Source organism: Pteropus vampyrus, unplaced genomic scaffold (genome assembly GCF_000151845.1).
Source record: "Pteropus vampyrus isolate Shadow unplaced genomic scaffold, Pvam_2.0 Scaffold21, whole genome shotgun sequence".
In the NCBI taxonomy this organism is placed as follows: domain Eukaryota; kingdom Metazoa; phylum Chordata; class Mammalia; order Chiroptera; family Pteropodidae; genus Pteropus; species Pteropus vampyrus.
The window spans coordinates 12456792-12474932 of record NW_011888802.1 but is presented as its reverse complement, the minus strand read 5'-3'; the positions used below and the strand labels follow the sequence as shown (position 1 = coordinate 12474932).

Genomic DNA, 18141 nt, shown 5'->3' with positions numbered 1-18141 from the left:
TGAAAGCAGTCTTATGCCCCTCATTGATTCCAGATTCCTAAATAGAGACACCATCTCTTGGGATGCTCCCACCGGGGACTTCTCAGTTGGGAAGCTCATTGGAAAAAAGGCCAGTTTCTGCATACAGATTTAAATGCACACAACGAAAAGCCAGTTTTTACGATACAGTTTCATTCTTGACCAGCATTTTACTTGCATTATATTGATTCTTTGATCTTTTGTTAGTGCACTTAATTTCTCTCTGTTTTGGTTTTAATAAGCAGACTGATATTTGACACGTATCTTTCCCAAGGGGCAATTTATAACTATTAACTCGTTTGTAAAATGCTTTTTGAACTGCTCAGATGAAAGGCCCCATATAAACAGTAAATGCTACTTGTGTTGTTGTTGTTGATCTCATTATGTGTATTTTGGCTACTCACTACAGTCAAGACACTGTGACCTACATTTAAATATTTTAAGATGTTTCCTTTCAAGACAGAACGTAACCATATATTTAATATCCAGAAGTGATTTAGTTTCTTTACCCAACAATTCCTCTTAAAAGATAGAACTCTGGGTAAACACATAGTTGTTTATGTATCACACTTCTGACCTGACTTGTTGACATCTCTATAAAATTATCTAAGAAATTCTCAAGGTTCAAAATACCCAGAAGCAGGAATAAAGCTAATTTAAAAGCCGACTTCTCATAGACCGCTCAGAAGACTGCTGGTTTTTCATTGCCAGTGGATTGATTCTCTTATTTTTAATTCTTCTTTAGACCAGTAAATTTCAACCAGGGACAGTTTGCCACCCTAAAGGACATTTGTCAATGTCTGACATTTTTGGTTGCCACAATTTCGGGGGTGCTACTGGTATCTAGAAGGTAGAACCCTAGGATATCGGTAAACATCCTACAATGCACAGGAGGGCCCCCTTACATACACAACAAACAGTTATCTGGCCTGAAATGTCAAGTGTCAAAGCTAAGAAACTCTTTTAGACTGCATTCAATATGGAACTTCTTTAATTCATCTTCAACAACCAAGGTTTCTCCTAGGTTTGTTGCATATTGTTTCTTCCTAATCTCTCCTGGATCTCTTTACAGGTTGGCATTGTGGGAAGAACAGGAGCTGGAAAAAGTTCCCTCATCTCAGCCCTTTTTAGATTGTCAGAACCCAAAGGTAAAATTTGGATTGATAAGATCTTGACAACAGAAATTGGACTTCATGATTTAAGAAAGAAAATGTCAATCATACCTCAGGTATGCAAGTCAGAGCGTTCTCATATGTTCTTTTTATAAGGGCACCTACATTTAATTGCTTTTAATTTTATTGCTTTTTTAAAAAATTGAATTAAAGTGTTGATTCTTTCCCGCAGTAGAGTATATTTTTAACAGCAGGTTTTTTCAACAGATATTTTCATCAATACCAGATTTTGTTTGTTTTGTTTGGTGTACATATGTGAGAGAGAGAGAGATAAGGAGGGAGGGGGAGGGGGAGGGGAAAGGGAAGAAAGAGAGAGAGAGAGAGAGAGAGGAAGGGAAGGAGAGATCTAATAATTTACCCAGATAGATTTCTGGACTCAAACGTCTCCAAGTACCCAATTTTGTCCACTGATAACCACATAATTCTGAGAACAGAATGATAAATGGTTTATTTAGCACTCGAGAGGTTTCTATAGGAAAGCATGGATTTTAAGTGTCTTCATGATGAAATTTTGCTATAGGGAAATAAAAATACTTTTTAGAGGTGATTGTTTCCATGGAGGGCTATTCTATGAAACTGTGGGGCTTTGAGAATTACAGAGTGTGTAGATGTTTTGGAGAGACTTTTAGAACTCTAGCCATTAGTAAATGATATAAACCGGGGAGGCAGTACAGAATAGTGAGGAAGAACGGGAAACAAGGAAATCTATCTCTCTGCACCTCAGTTTTCTCTGCGGTACAAGGTGGCTAACAGTATCGACGCCTAGACTGTTGTGAGGACTAAATGGGTGAGTGTATGTGAAGTACTTCACACAGACCTAGTACGTGGTTGCTGTGATGGTGGAGGGTTGAACTAATCATCTCTTCCTGGGCTCTGTTCTATTTTCCTTTATTCTGCTTCGTAATAGAAGTACAACTTTCAGAGAGTGTTAGAGATTATATCCGCAATAAGAACTGTCATTCCCTGTGGTTCATCCACTAAATGTAGGAAATATTTATTGAGCCATTACTGTCTTCCAAGTATATGGCCAAGGGCAACGTAGCCCTTTGCCCGCTGGCCTGGGGCCTCACATCTTCCATCTTGCCCTTGGCTTTAGCACTTACACATATTCAGCTCCAGACTTGCTGAATTTTTAAATTTAGGTTTTTTTTTCTTTTGGTTTGGTATGGTTTTACATTCTACAATCATCTGGTCATCAAGGGAAGACAAGATAAAACACACACCCTCTTGAGATGAGAAACTTGAGAGATGAGACAAAAAGAGCCAGGCAAATGTGCTTCCTGGCATGTGAATATAAAGAACTCTTAAATACCTATTTATTAGGAAGTATGTAGAACATGGTACCCATAGTGAAGGATAATATGGATTTGCATCTTATGACCAAGTACAGCTCTTGCTACCTACCACTGACCTCTAAAATAATTGGAATTTCTGGAAGTAATTGTGAAAGCAAGATATCCCTTTTGAACCATAATGAGATGCTACCTTACACCCATTAGGATGGCTAGTATAAACAAACAAACAGAAAATAATAAGTTTGGCAATTATGTAGAGAAATTAGAACCTTTGTGTATGGCTAATGGAAATGTAAAATGGTACAGCCACTGTGGAAAACTAGGTAGAGGTCCCTCAAAAAATTAAAAGTAGACTTATAAGATCCAGCAATTTTACTTCCATGTGTAAACCCCCCAAAATTGGAAGCAGGGTCCTAAAGAGATATTTGTATACCCATACATTATTCATAATAGCAGAAAGGCAGAACAGCCCACATATTCACTGATGGATGAATACATAAACAAAATGAGGGATATCCATTCAATGGAATATAATTCAGCCTTAAAAAGGAAGGAAATTTGGATACATGCTATAACGTGGATGAGCCTTGAGGACATTATGATAAGTGAAATAAGCCAGTCACCAAAGGATAATTCTGTATGAGTCCACTTATATGAGGTACCTAGGGTAGTCAAATTCATAGAGACAGGAAGTAGGATGGTAGATACCAGGGGCTTCAGGGAGGTGGAGAATGGGGAGTTGTTTAATGAGTACAGTTTCAATTTTGCTGATGAAAGGAGCTCTGTGACTGGATGATGGTGATGACTGTACAACAATGTCGAATGTATTTAATCCCTCTGAACTGTACCCTTAAAAGTGGTTAAGGTATTAAATTTTATGTGTATTTTATCAGAATTAAAAAAAAATTGTTCTAAAGATATCCTTTTCAGGAAAAACAAAAAGACATTTTCACCACATACAATCATTGTATTAAAAGATTCTCTTTGGTTATTTGCTTCACGATTTAGTGATTACAGTATAAAATGTGAGTTTAAATTCCCAAATTTTCTATTTGGTTGTACTCATCTCTGAAATGGGCCAAAGAAATTTACTTAGCAGAAATAATGGAAATGGGTATCTGTAAAGTACTTTCACATCCTTGAATGAAAGGATCTAGTAACATGTCCTGCGTTACTTTTAATGCTTCTTAGTAAGAAAAGTTGTATGCTTGTGTACATAAAAAAACTGTATAAATAAAGAAATAACATTAGGTGATTCTTGGCTCTGCCAGTAATGTTTTGGAAGCACATCTGAGCAAAGACTAAATATACCTTGACATCACCAGGTTTTGGTTCTGTTCCATTAGTTTCCACCCTAGCGTTGAGCATGCTCTATATACATACTCCAGAGAGTGTGCTTACAAAACAGTGCTGAGCTTTGTATCCATGTAGATAATGATCACCAATCATTGTAAACACAGAACCTTTATTTTTTTTTTTTACTTTTTATACCTTTGTCTCCAAGGCACAATGTTTGTTGATTAAAAAAAAAGGAGAGATCGTGCAATGTCTAAAGGGTCCCAGAAGTCATTCAGGAGGCTGCCAGGGGTAGAATCTTTAAGAGTGCAAGCTGAGCGTCAGCACGATCTGGCTCTGCCTCATCTGAGCGTGTGACCTTGAAGAAGTCACTTGGCCTCTAAGCTTTAGTTTCCTTCTGCTTAAACCGGGTCTAGTAATTACTGCCTCGCAGATTTGTTGTGAAGATTTCAGTGACTGAGAAAATGTTTGTGGCCGCATGCCTGGTTCTCAGGAATGCTCTGTAAACAGTAACTGTGATTTTTAAGGATTGGGACACTGGTATTATTGGCCTTTGTGGTATTATTGCTACTTAAGTAAAAATAGTAACATTCTGGAAGGACTTGGCTCTTTAATTTCTACTTATGTTTTTGTGGTCCTTGGTGATTTTCTTTACATTGATTACTTATAACATAAACCAAATTGCTTATATAAATTTAAAGAGTGAAGCAAAAAAAGAAAAAGAAGAAGAAAATGAGCACAATAGGAGTTCTAAGGAAGAACGTAAGAGGAACAGAAATCTACCCACCGTTTGTCTCACAAGGAACAATAGGGGAGAATGCCACTTGTTTTTTTCTTTTGTTTTCTGATCCCCCTCCCATCAGGGTTCTTTCCTGACTACTGATCTGTATCCCACTAATACATTGCAGTCGCCCCATGAAGAGCCCTGACATTTTTTCTCGGCCCTCCCCACATCCCCAGTTATTTTCTACCTCTCTCTGAGGACGGGCTGTGTCTCTCATTTCCGTTGCTCTAGTGCTTATTTCAGGCCCTGACAAATTACACAAGTATTAATAATAATTCCTAACATTTGTGGAATCTTTAACACTTCTTATTTAGCCTATTTCTTTATGAGATAGATTTAAAAACAGGCAGAGTGAGCTCAACCTATTTACTAAGTGGCAGAGCCAGGATTCAAATTTCTTTTAGGGAGATTCCCAGCTCCACAGCCTGAGCAGCTCATCACTCTGCTAGGGCTGTTGACTGTGCTCCACAGTAGAACTTTGTATCGTTTGGTGCACGCGCATATGTGTGCACGTGCGTGTGTGTGTGCACGCACATACACATAGAAAAAAATTTCACAGAACAATATTACTCTGTGCTCTGTACTTTATTTTCTATTATATCCATTCTATTGTAGCTCATATAAAAGACAAAATGATGATCATAAGGCACAAAATTGATTTCATGATCCATTGGTTATATCTACAGTTTGAAAAACACTGCCTCTCACTGTCCCTGTTTGGCTGGGCTCCAGGTACATGGTAGCACCTCACCAGGAGCTTCATTTATGTTCTAGATTCTCACAGCAGTCCTGCAAGGTTAGCCCCATTTTCCAGTAAGGAAACCGAGGTTTGGGAGATTAATAACTTACCCTGAGTCAAACAGCTAATAAGCAGTAGAATCAGAACTCAAGACTGTCTGATACATAAACACACTCTCTCTCTCTCTCTCTCTATATATATATATATATATAGATATAGATATAGATATAGATATAGATATAGATATAGATATAGATATAGATAGATATAGATATAGATATATATGTTTGTTGAGCTGAATGATGTTCTCATCAGATATTTTACCCATTTTTTTCTATTACCCTATTCAAAAAGAATTTCCCAAAACTGTAACAAATATGAACATAGAACAAAGTTAAAAGATATTCCTTCTAGTACTATGTTTTTCATTTGGACAATTAGGTGATTTTGAAAAACTAAATCTTTTGTTACTTTTGCCAAAAAACTCAAGTCACACTCAGCGTTAAAAGAAGAATCAATTTAGAAATGAGTTTATTCATTTATGTGTCATGGGCTACTAAGTTTCAGGAGAAGATACTCAAAATCTTACCTTTCCAGAGCTAAGAGCCCTTTCTCTTTGCAGCATCTCATTGGCTGTAGAGGTGGAGAAATTCTGTTGGCCTGGTTACTTGGTTTCTTGTCTGTACTGTGGAAAACTTACATCTCACTTCCTCCAAAATAGAAGCAGTGTTGCTTGTGTTTCACTACCCTGATTTAGGGGCCCTAAGAAGTTTAGAGCAGACTCTGCAAAGGTGGATCCCAGGGCTGTTTCCTTGAGTTCCCAGATTTGGTGAGGAAGACCCGCATCATCTCTTCCCTGGCTTCCTGCTTGCTGTGATCCTAAGTGCAGCAGTGAGCTTTGTGGTATTCTCTCTTACAGGCTCATTCCTGTCACTCTTGACCTACCATGGGCAGGTCAGATCCGGAGGAGATGTGATAGTTCCAAAGACCTGTGTAGGACAAGAGGCAAAGGAGTGATGACATACACAGTAGGGCCAGTCCTAGAGGGAACTTTCAAAAACAAATACTGTATTCTTGAAAATGTAGACCTCACTTTGTGTTCAGAATTTCAGGAATAAGCAATATATATATATATATATAAAGGCACTTCGCAATTTTTTAAAACAGGTAGTTGTGTGTCCTTTGTACTCACAACCCAAAATAGTGAAGTATATTTCCCCAACAGAACACCAAGGTGAGATTATATTCAGGGGAATAGCTTGCTTATCTGAAAGGATCTGGAAAAATGGATTTCAAAATTTCTTTGGATGGCTTCTTTACATCTAGAGCACCTATCCTATTGGCACAAAGAAAATGTTTTCACTTGAAGAGGGATTCCATGGAAATGCGATATTTATGATTTCACCTCAAGGGTTGGCACAGATCAAGAGCTATCATCTTTATATGATTAAACAAATTTATTTTTTTTGTATTTAATAGAGTTTTAAAATCAAAGCAAAAGCTAGGTATTTTTTAAACAGCCCACTCTGCTCTTTTGGTATTTCCTTTCCCTTAGTTGTCTTCAGCAGCTTCAAAAAAGTTAATCAGAGCTGTCTCTTTAAGACTTCTTCTTTATTACCTGGTTTTCTTTTCCCTTATTTTCTTCTTGAGAACAAAACTCAAAGAGAGAAGATGTGGGTATGCTGTTACTCGTAAAGAAATACAACTGGATTCCAGCCTAATGTAGTCGGGCCTTTGTTTCCGACACTGAAGTCTTCATTAAGGCCCCTGGAACTGCTCCCTGGAGCTCCTGACCTTTTTGTATCGAAAGAGGACTTTACACGACTTAAATTCTTTTTCCTTTGTTGGTGAACAATGTTCTTTTCTTCTGAATGTGGATGATGATCGGTTCATTCAGAGGCTACAGGATTAAAAAAAAAGAAAGAAAGAAAGAAAGAAACCAAGATTTCAAGCAACTTCAGGTGATTCCCTCATTCTTGAAACAGGGAGATGAGCTGCCCTTCAAAAAGGTCCTCAGATTAGAAATGAAAATGTAGCTCTGAGGACTTGAAGAAACAGGGGTAGCAGCTATTGAGAAATATTTTAATAGAGAGCAGTTTCCTGGTTTGAGACTGAAATGATTAGGGTAAAGTAAAGTGTTGTGCTTTATCTGCCTAGTTTGTAACCACTTGTACAGTTTTTGTCTTGGTCCTGGGTCGTTTTAAGTATCTGAAGGTTAGTGGGTAGGATTTCTTTTTAGGATAATGAGAGGCTTGTTTTCTAGTAGTCAACACAAAAGGTCTAGTAAGACTGTAGTTTTCAGTCTTGCAGTTGTGTTGAGGGATTATCAATTTACTACACTAAATGCTTTGATTCAGAGTGGCCGTTTTTGGGTCACACGCCTAATATGAACTTGGTTATGTTAGTAACAAAGGAAAAAATTACTACTGAATGTGGCACAAAAGATTTTAAAAAGAGTACACTTTGAACCATGATGAAAAGCAGGTTTTATACTAATGCTCCATTTAAAATATTACATTGAACAAGAGCTTTGTTTTCCTAACTGTACCATGCCAGCTAACTCTTATTAAATGAGGTTTAATTGTGTACTTTCAGACAAAAATATAGTACTTAGGCTAATAATTTTAGTGTGTATCTACATGAAGGTTATGTGCCCTACCATAAATATCTATATTAAAAACATTTTTACACCACTTATTTATACTATTAGTTTATTAACTTCATTGTTGGAGGTGGATACTTTAAATAATAATATCTATCAGAAATGATAATTAATTTGACCTTTATCTGCTCTTATAGTATGTGTCTACTGTGAGCACTTTCATTACTTTTTAAAGATAAAGTAATAATTTCTTGTTTGGCAAGTGGACGAAAGTAGAATGGGTAGAAACCAAAATGAACACCATGCATAAAACTTACTGGCACATTAAAATAGACATCTTTCACAAATTGCCTGCTGGTTTTAAACAATAACATAGCTTCAGTTGGTTAATGTTCTAATAAATCATTTGTTTCATTCAGCAAGTTTTGATTGAAATTTGCTCATTTTGAAATATATATTTGGCGTGTTTTAACAAAAAGAAATATTCTTACTTACCAAACTATTTTCCTCCATCTCATACTGCTAAATAAAAATGTGATTGCCTAATATATCCATTTAGATTGACAGTATAGATTTTAGTGGAGACCCTTATGTAATGGAAAATGCTCAAACTTAACTTTTTTCTTTTTATGGAAGTCAGTATTGACTTGGTGAAAATTAGTAGAGCTTCCTTAAGGCCTACGGAGTATCTGAGGTCTCTGTTTTAAGCTCAGCATAAAGTAGCTGTTGGCATTGGTCACGGACTCAGAGTCAGCTGACTCCTCTTTCTACAAAGAAGCCCACTCTAGTTTCCAGTTTTCGGAGAGATTTATCCTCTTCAAGGAATTTCCTAAAGAGAGGAAGGTGAGGGAAGTAGCAGCAGAGAGACCCTGATTATGAAAGAGGTGATTGAACTTTAAATAGGTGTCCCTGTGCCTGTGCCTGTTCTCTTGAACCAACAAAACCACCATTCCCAACCAAATGTGTTAGTACAATGAGCCCTGTCATCACTTAAGGAAAAACAGTTGTCTTTTAAAAACAAAGCATTTTTTTTTTTTTTTGTAGTTAGCTTAGATAATGTCTTTCCAGAGTGCACTTTGAAAACCAGGTACTTTATCAAACTCTAAACCTCTTACTGGATGCACATTTGCTCTGTGAGAGGAATCTGAAGGAAAAGATGTTCAGGTCATAAAAGCCGAGATGGGCAAAGAAATGGTCCTGTCTTTAATATAAGCAAAGAGACCATCTGTCACGTCTCCCAGTGGGCTCCAAGCTGATTTAACCTGTCCTCTTTCAGCCCTTTTATCTCTTCAAACACCAATCCTCAAAGAGTCACTCAGTTTGGGCTCCCGAGTATAATACCGCTCATAGTTCAGGGCCTTGGGGGAAAGTGGGAGGAAAGTCAGAAGGGTGAGGAATTATGGGTGCCAGCCTTCTCTCACCTGACCACATGTGTCTGTAAACCTCATGGCAACGACGAAAGGAAGAGAAATCGCATAGGTTAGTAGAATCTTAGAGTTGATAATAATAGAATAAGAGCAGTTTGTTTGTTTGTTCGTTTTGTTTAAATCTGAAGTACAGTGATGGTTATTCCCCTAACAAGGAACTCTTACCATTGTTTGATGATTTAGTTTTTGATTCTAAATTCAGTAGATTTCAGGGAGACCTTAAATTTGTGTCTCGGGATTTTTTAGTTCAATTCGATAATCATTTTGAAACATCATATGACCAGTGATTTTCAGCACTTTTGGGCCATATTAGCCACTTAATCAATCTTGTGCAAATAAAGTGCCCTTTTCAATACCTCTTTAATTTAAGATTGTGCTTAGGTACATATTTTTTGCTGGCACACCATCTATTTTCTACATCCATTTCGCCCTCAGCAGTCTTAAAACTGAGACAACAGGGAAAGTATGGGGGGCTCTCCAAGGGTCATTTTTCTTCATGGCTAGAGAAGAGAAAAGTCTGCCTTCTTAATCTTCCTTCTCAGGCTTTTGAGAAACGAGCATCAGTCCAGCCTTCAGGCCAGGCGAGATATGAGGCTGGTGGTGATTCCCTTGAGTCCAGCACTGGTGGAAAAGTCAAATCTTTTCTTGTTCCTATAGCTGTGCATCTCATCATTCTATCACCTTTATTCAAAGTAGCCAATTGGATTCTTTTCTGCTGTCCATATTCTTGTGGCCTGAGTCATTAGAACCTTCCAGAAGAAAACTTAAATGGCCTACTTAAGCTTAGGTACAAGAATCTCTCTTGAAACCCAGCAGGAGGCATATATTTCAAGACTAAATTAATTGTAGCTCCTCCCAAAGCAGATGACTAGGAAATTCTATTTAAATAAAAATAATTTTATTACGATGCACATCACAATGGGTTTCAGGTTATCCAGCTCTTGCAGTTAATAATGAGATTCTGTGAGTCATATAATCCTGATGCAGAGATAATATGGGGATAGGCTACTACAAATCAGAGGGGTTCTCTTCATGAATAGAGGTGCCACTGGCCCCATTATACATTATCTTTGGACAAAAAAAAGATTGTCCCGTTCGAACACGTGGAAAGATTCTCAATCCCGGAAGAATATTTTACCAGTAGAGAAAATATCCTAGTTTATTCATTAGCGCAAATGTGAAAATACTTAACAATTTTGCTTTGAGGTACAAATTTCAACTAATCATGGTTTTGGTATTTTTCCAATATCACATTTGGATTGACAATTTATATAACTCTCTTAATATAAACTTCCTTAAATAATTATATCTTCATTTTTTTCTATTTAAGCAGATAATACTACCAGGAAGGCATTTTTAAAAATCAAACCTTTTTCTTCTTCAGTTTCTTCTTAAGAAGACACACTTCAACAGATTCCTTTTTTTAATGTTCAGTGGTCTAGAAGTTATTTTGGACTGCACTCTACAATGAAAAATTAATGGAGAGGTTGTTTTGTAAACAGGCATTTGCAACCTTATAACTCATGATTATAGTGAATTTTGGTTTTTTGAATTTTAATTCTGTTCTGAAAGCACTGGAATGAAAAGAGGCTACAGTAATAACATTCACTATTTCGGGGTACTTAGGAACCTGTTTTATTCACTGGAACAATGAGGAAAAATCTGGATCCCTTTAATGAGCACACGGATGAGGAACTGTGGAACGCCTTAAAAGAGGTAATTTATAAAATGTAATTAACCTGTTGGCATTAGTATGTATGTATGTATGTACGTTTATTGCATTGCAGGTAATTAAGGCAGAACTTTGGTGCCTCATGTTTTCATTTTAACTTTTTTTCCTAGAACCCAAAGCAACTATATACATTATCTTACTTGTCCTTAGCAGAGCACTAAACTCGAAGTTATAATTATGGGTTCAAATTCTACTAGTGACCTAGTGGCTAATTAATTACACTACAATATTTGTTTTGCTCCTCTGGTCTTAGGGAACATCTACTAAGTGGAGACAATAATGTTTTTTCATTATTAACTGAAAGATAAATGAGGTCATACTAATATAATACTTTGAAGTTTTATAAGAAAGTGTTTATAAAGGTAAATTATACAGTTAGAATGTAATAATAATCATTTATTGGCAAACATGTTTTACTGCCGCAGAGTGAATGCAGAACTCTGGAGCTTTCGCTTCATTTTTATATTGATACATTCATTTCTAGAGTATTTTCTATTATCTACATAGTGTTCCCCTTTAGACTACTTCTTTGAATTTCCTTTCCCTTGCATGAAAAAGATTTTGACTGTTTAGGTGCTGTTGATCTGTATATTTTAATACTAATTATTTTGTGTATTTGCCCTAGTTTTGCAAATTGATTAATCTACTGGATGGTAGAAACTATATCTACACTTCTAAATTATAGACAGACTTCTCACCCTTCAAAGGACCTAGTTCAATCTTTTGCTTTTAAAAAGTAAGCAATTAATAAACAGGCACTGAATGTTTACTAACATTCTCTTCATTTCAGAGAAGGGCGGCTCATTTCTTAAAAAACAAAACCAAAAAACCCCACGAATCTCAGTCATCAGTTGCTCGCATTGTTGTTGTTTTGAATCTGTATTTGTCCTTTCCTGTCACCCTTCCAGGGATAGGGAATCTGAAATCTTTAATCTAGAGATGAGCTTTGATAGTGAGCAAGCAGATTTGGAGGCCCGACAATTTCCTGCCAGTAATTCTGGTTTCTGAAGGCATGTCGGCACTGAGACTTCACACACCCACCCTGCTTTCCAGCAACCGGGGATTTTATTTTCCTAACTCAGGCCGACTACTTCACTTTCTCCTCCTTGAAAAGCAATGGACCTCTAATTTCATTTAAGCTGGTGAGTCCTGCAGTGAATTTCTAGAAGAGTGGTGGGGAGAATAGTTAGCCATCAAATATAAAGAAAAGGAGGATGATCCACTGCTCTTGCACTCAGGGCACATTTAGTGGTGAAATTGTGACACACCTTAAAAAACAAGACTTACTGGTAAATTATTTTTCTATTTGTTTCAGAGCTTGAGATCTCTCTTCTTGGATTCTAAGATAGTAAAATTACTCTAGAAACACACTGTTCCATGGACGGTGGAAAAATGTTAATTGAGAGACAAATCCTTCGAATTTGGCTGTAACTTATTTCATCTGTAGGAGCAAAAATTAAAATAAAATTTAGTAGCCTCTCAGAATTCTAAAAATGATGAGATGGTGAAAGTGGTAGATAATACTAAGATCTGCCTTTATTTAAACTACATTTGGAACTTTCTGTGAATACAAATAAATATGAATTTATTTCACAAAGTAAAGTCAGTAGTTTTCATGTATTGCTTCTGGAATTGACCTTGTTGTCTCAGTGATACCTTTGAGAGTAAGAAATCATCCCATTATTGTATTTTTCTAGGAATTATTTCTTTGTGACTTTTGTTTTTTCCAGTGAAAGATTGGTATCCTAATTTGCCACATCTTTCATTAAAAAACATAGAAAGCAAAGAAGTCAGAGTATAGGTAACTAAAAACCCTAGTCAGCTGGTTTATAAACAATGCCAAAATGACAATGGAAATCCAAACTCGTAGGGTTGGCTTACGAGCAGTAAGAGGGCACTGCATTTTTCCTTTTATGAAGTTCAAACCAAAGGAAAAGATGCTTTTTAAAAAACTCTTCTTAGTTCTGCCTTCTTCTTCTCCCTTAGCAGAGATGGACATTCAGAAGGGAGATAGTTCTATGGCTGTTGCTCATCTCATGTTGGTTATTTTTTGAAATATGCTAAAATACAATTTTCATATATGTACTGAAAAATAGCCAGCTGTAAACTAGAGAAAGTTCACTAGAAGTTAGTGCTGATTTGAGGAGCCTAAGAAGCAATGGTAGCTCTATAAATATAACATAAGTAATTGCTAAAGATTAAGCGGTTTATCAGTAAAAGGTCAACAGATGCAAGACTATTTTATCTATATGCATATAGTCTCAGTACTGATAAATGCCAAGAAGAAAAATGCAGTAGAACATGGAGAGAGGTTAGCTGACAGAATTATTAATAATAGGCAATATCTATTGATCTCTTGCTTTGTATCAAGTACTGGTGTAAACTCTAAACATACTGACTCATACCCCAACAATATTAGGAGGTAGACAGCTTTATTATTATTATATTATAGTCTTATTTAGAGGTTAAGAAGCTAAGGTAGAGAAAGTTAAGGAGCTTGCCCAATTGGCAGAGCCAGCTGGGACTCATGCCCAGGCTATTTGGCTTCAGGGCCCCAATTTTTTATTTTAAAAATTTTAGATCACAGGAAAGTCAAAGGAATAGTCTGACGAACACACATATACCCTTCAACTAGATTCGCTAGTTGTTAATATTTTGCCACATTTCCTTCCTCTCCTCTACAATCTACATTTTGCTGAACCATTTGAAAGTAAGTTACAGAAATCTTTATTAGGAGTTGTAATTCACTCTTATATGTGTAAATATATACCTTATAGGAATAAGGACATTCTCTTGCATAATACAGTTATCTCACTCAAGAAATTTACTAGTAATATTACGCTGTTATGTAATGTTTTCAAATTCTCCAGTTGTAATTCCTAGTTACCATGTTATACTGCCTCAGTTCTCCCTCTCTTGGTTCCGGTACTTAACATGAGTGTATGATAACACTACAGAGGGTCTTCATATTCCTGTCATTCTCATGACCATCCCTGACTCATAAATGAAGACAGCCTCAGAAAACAGTGGCTTCTGGAATACGTGTTCGTGGTTCTTCATCTCACAACCCTTACTGTTCATCAGGCAGATATGGACAATCTGAATGAGGGTCAAAAGACCGGTTTGCATATACAGATGTTACCAAAGTCAGCTCAGCAGGAAAAGCTGATAAAGACTTTGTCACTGTCATCCTTTTGACCAGTCCCATCACCTAGGGTGTAGATCTATGAATATATGTCATAAAAAGAATACTTAGTAGGTCCTCTTCCTTGTACTAGAGGAGGTTTGACTAAGTTGACATCTTCTGTTTCAGAATTTTCAGTACAAAGACTTGCACCACGATTCGAATCTTACACTTTAGATTTTGTATACCTTTCATGCTAAAGGTAAATGCCAAAACCATATTTGATCCTAACTCAGAATTTCCGTTTGTTGGTATTGGACTTCCATTACGAACACAACTCAAGATCACATTCATCGAAGTGCTTTAGCATTTAGGATACCATGAAAACGTTGCCCGCTTACCCTTGGTGTTTTGTTATTTGGCATTGTAATTCAGTGTTGCTGCCTACTGGCTATCACTCATCTATCTGTTAATCTCTTAATTTGAAGTATATTTATTTTTTTCTTCTTTAACTCTCAAGTATAGCCTAAGTTTGTTTCCCACTCTATAAAATTTCTCAAAAAGAAATATTAATTGAACTGAGCTCTACCACCCTGTATAGTTTCAGATTATCTTTGGTAATTAAGATTTTTAAAAAACCTATAATTACAACTTTCTGAAGCGAGATGAATATAAACATCTATCACCATAGTCTAAGAGAAATAAGATGTTATATTATACTCTGTTTTCCATGAGTTTTCGTACAGTGAAAAACATTTATGAGATTGAGGTAAATGCACTTGACTGGTCTAGCAATATAAGATTAAATTTGGGGAAGAATCATCACCGAAATCAACTCCAAATTTACTAATATATGAAGTGCAGTTTGTAATTTTTTAAACTTTAAAATCTTACGAAAGGACAAGATACTGATAAGATTAGAGAGCCACACTTCCTTCAATAATTTTTAGAAAACTGTTTCCCATAAAGATCCTTTTAACCTTTCTGTTTAGACTACAATGGGAGAAATAGCTTTATTTTTTGAGAGACTTTCTTAACTAATCCTTGGGATGGGTTCCTGGTAGACGTCATGTGTCAGAAATGGGGACACTGAGATAATTTCTTTTCACTGACTTTATTGGGGTATAATTTACAAACCAGAAAATCCCCCTCTTGTAAAAGTGATTGAGTGGTTTTGGTAAATTTATAATTATACAACCATCATGACAGTCCAGTTTTAGAACATTTCTATAACTCCAGTAGTTCCCTGTATCCATTTACAATTAACTCTCCGGTTTCTAGGCAACCACTCACTGTTCTGCTTTTTGTCTCTGTGAATTCCTGTAGTTAACTTTTAACTGAAATTGAAAAGGAACATTTATATTTTTTCTATATTTTACCTTGAGAATAATTTTATTTAGCATACTGTATATGTCCTAATGAAATTGGCACAACATGAACAGACTGTGTGTTCTGGTGGCAACCTAGAAGAATCTTGACTCCCATTAAGTTTGTGCTCTTAAGTCAGAACATTTCTGTCCTGAGTTGACCATCTTTCTCAGTGAACTGGAAGTAACTCTCCCTGTTGTGTGACCATACACACAAGATGCAGAAGTCTCAAGAATTTCAAAACTCTAATGTCTAGGAAGTTTGTCTATTTCAGTAGTAGTTTGTTTAGGAAAACACTTCTTTCTTTAAGAAGAATTTAGGAAACATTTTAAGAATAATTTAGGAAAATTCTTCTTTGTACATCCGCAGGTACAACTTAAAGAAGCCATCGAAGATCTTCCTGGTAAAATGGATACTGAATTAGCAGAATCTGGATCGAACTTCAGTGTTGGACAGAGACAGTTGGTGTGCCTTGCCAGGGCTATTCTGAAGAAAAATCGGATATTGATAATTGACGAAGCAACAGCAAATGTGGATCCAAGGTACAGAGCTTAGTGCCATGTAACGTGGAATCCGAATTTTAAATATGGTAAAATGAGAAACATTTAATGATGCTGGGAAGTTTTTCTAAGTCCTCTCTTTGCCCCAAAGATATCTTTATAACATTAATTCTGGCAAACAGTTAGGAAGAAACCAAACTATGTTATACAGTGTTAATGATATCATTAGCCTCAGAGAGCTGGATTTCTAAATTCAGCTCCTCATAATTTCAAGCGACTTGAAGGGAAGAGTATCTTCCATTGTTTCATGAAAAATAATAAATTTCTAAATAGACTTTATACTTCGTTTTTAAAGAACAAGACCATACGTAAAGTGTTGATTTTTAAAAACATTATAAAAATGTCATATGGTCTTTTTAAGTCTTAAGTTTCTTTACTCAACTAATTCAACTTCTTTGATTCCAGAACTGATGAGTTAATACAAAAGAAAATTCGTGAGAAATTTGCCCAGTGCACTGTACTCACCATTGCACACAGGTTGAACACCATTATCGACAGTGACAAGATTATGGTAAGACCCTCACCTGTGGAATTCCAGTTGTTTCCATTCATGTTCAATTTTTAATTTATCTTTTCTTATTAAGCTTGATAGAAGCCTGTAAAAAGTTAATGTTTTGTTACTTTTTCTTCTCATTCCTGACAGTAACTCAAATACTTAATTACACGTTCAGAATGTGCTATTAAATAATATATCCAATAATTTCATATTTTCATCCTAAAAATCTTATTTAAATTTGCATTTTTCTTTAAGATGGCCAACCATAAAAATATTCCAAAGCAAGATGTGGCTTCATATTACAGAGTGGTAAAACATAGTCTTTTTACTGCATCACAGTTGTTTTAGCATTTTGGATTCTCTTAATCAAAAATGCAGCCTTTCATTTAGACTACCAGGAGGTTGTTGGGAAAGGTTGCAGAATTTATCAGCTATTGGGATGTTCACAAGATGTATTTCAGAGGGGAGTCAATGAGAAGAAAGGGCCTAGTCAGAAAAACAAAGTATTTCGACAGGCAGGTTTAATATAGGAAATTCTTTGCATACGAAGTAGAGGGCTGGAAGAGTGAAAGGAAACACTGGAGTAGTAATTTTAGGAAGCAGCTACTGTTCCCTAGATACAGCTCCAGACCTAGGATCTCTAGGAGAGCCCCTAAAGTGTCAGTGCTCAGACCTCCAGGGAGGGGCCTCTGCCCAGCTGCTGGTCATCTTTGTGAAGGGAGGATGACGAGGCTGGTTCTCAATGCGTTAACAGAGACTGGAGGCCGGAACCAGTTTCTACTGCTGGCATGATGCTGGCACAAGTGGCAGAAGCCAAGTAGACCATTTGTTCTGCGTCCCACCTTCAGTCTGCTTCTGGTGCCCTCTACTGGAAGAACCTAACAAAAAGCCAGCTGGCCAAAGGGCTTCTGAAATGTGGTAGAGACCCAGATTTAGATCACAGATGAGAGTATAGAAACAGAGGTAGATCTGGGGCTGAGAGACTGTAGATAAATAACCAGCAAGTCTCTTACACAATAGAAGTGAGTACCGCACACATGGCAGTTTCCAAGCTTTGGTCTCTGATATGTCTAGTATCTTCTGTCCAAGTTTGATTGATTCTTTCTTCCTTAGTAATTCAGCCTTTTCCTTCCTTCTCTTTATTCCTTCTTCCCTTCCTTCCTTTGCTCTCTTCCTCTTTCTCTTTCTTTCTCACTTTCTCTTTTATTCTCTATTAATTGCTTGGTTTCAATAAATCTTAGAATGTGGTTTTATAAAATGAAAAGGAAATCATTCCTCAAATGGAAAATCTTTGGCTGCAGATAAGCCCAAAGAATGGAAGTTATTTTCAGGCTAAGCCCAGCCTGTGGCCATGGACAGATTTTCATCCATCTTATGGGTGCTAACTGTTGTCACTAGGCATCGCAGTATCTAGTGATGTTCTGATTAATTAGTAATGAAGAAGTAAATAGATAAAGAAGGCTTGTTTAGTGCATAAGAGGCAACAGATGGAGTTAACCAGTGAATTTTATGGTTCATACAAAACAGT

At 36.5% G+C, this 18141-nt stretch overlaps 1 protein-coding gene across 1 annotated transcript in view; it reads left to right on the top strand.

The window, feature by feature from the left end:
* The window catches only part of ABCC4 (ATP binding cassette subfamily C member 4), a 230511-nt gene that overhangs the window by 194370 nt on the left and 18000 nt on the right, over positions 1-18141 (top strand). Inside the window, exons 28-31 of the mRNA XM_023528014.1 lie at positions 1091-1246; positions 10960-11049; positions 15927-16099; positions 16523-16628. Of these exons, the coding sequence (XP_023383782.1) occupies positions 1091-1246; positions 10960-11049; positions 15927-16099; positions 16523-16628 (525 nt within the window). The remainder of the gene's footprint in view (positions 1-1090; positions 1247-10959; positions 11050-15926; positions 16100-16522; positions 16629-18141) is intronic.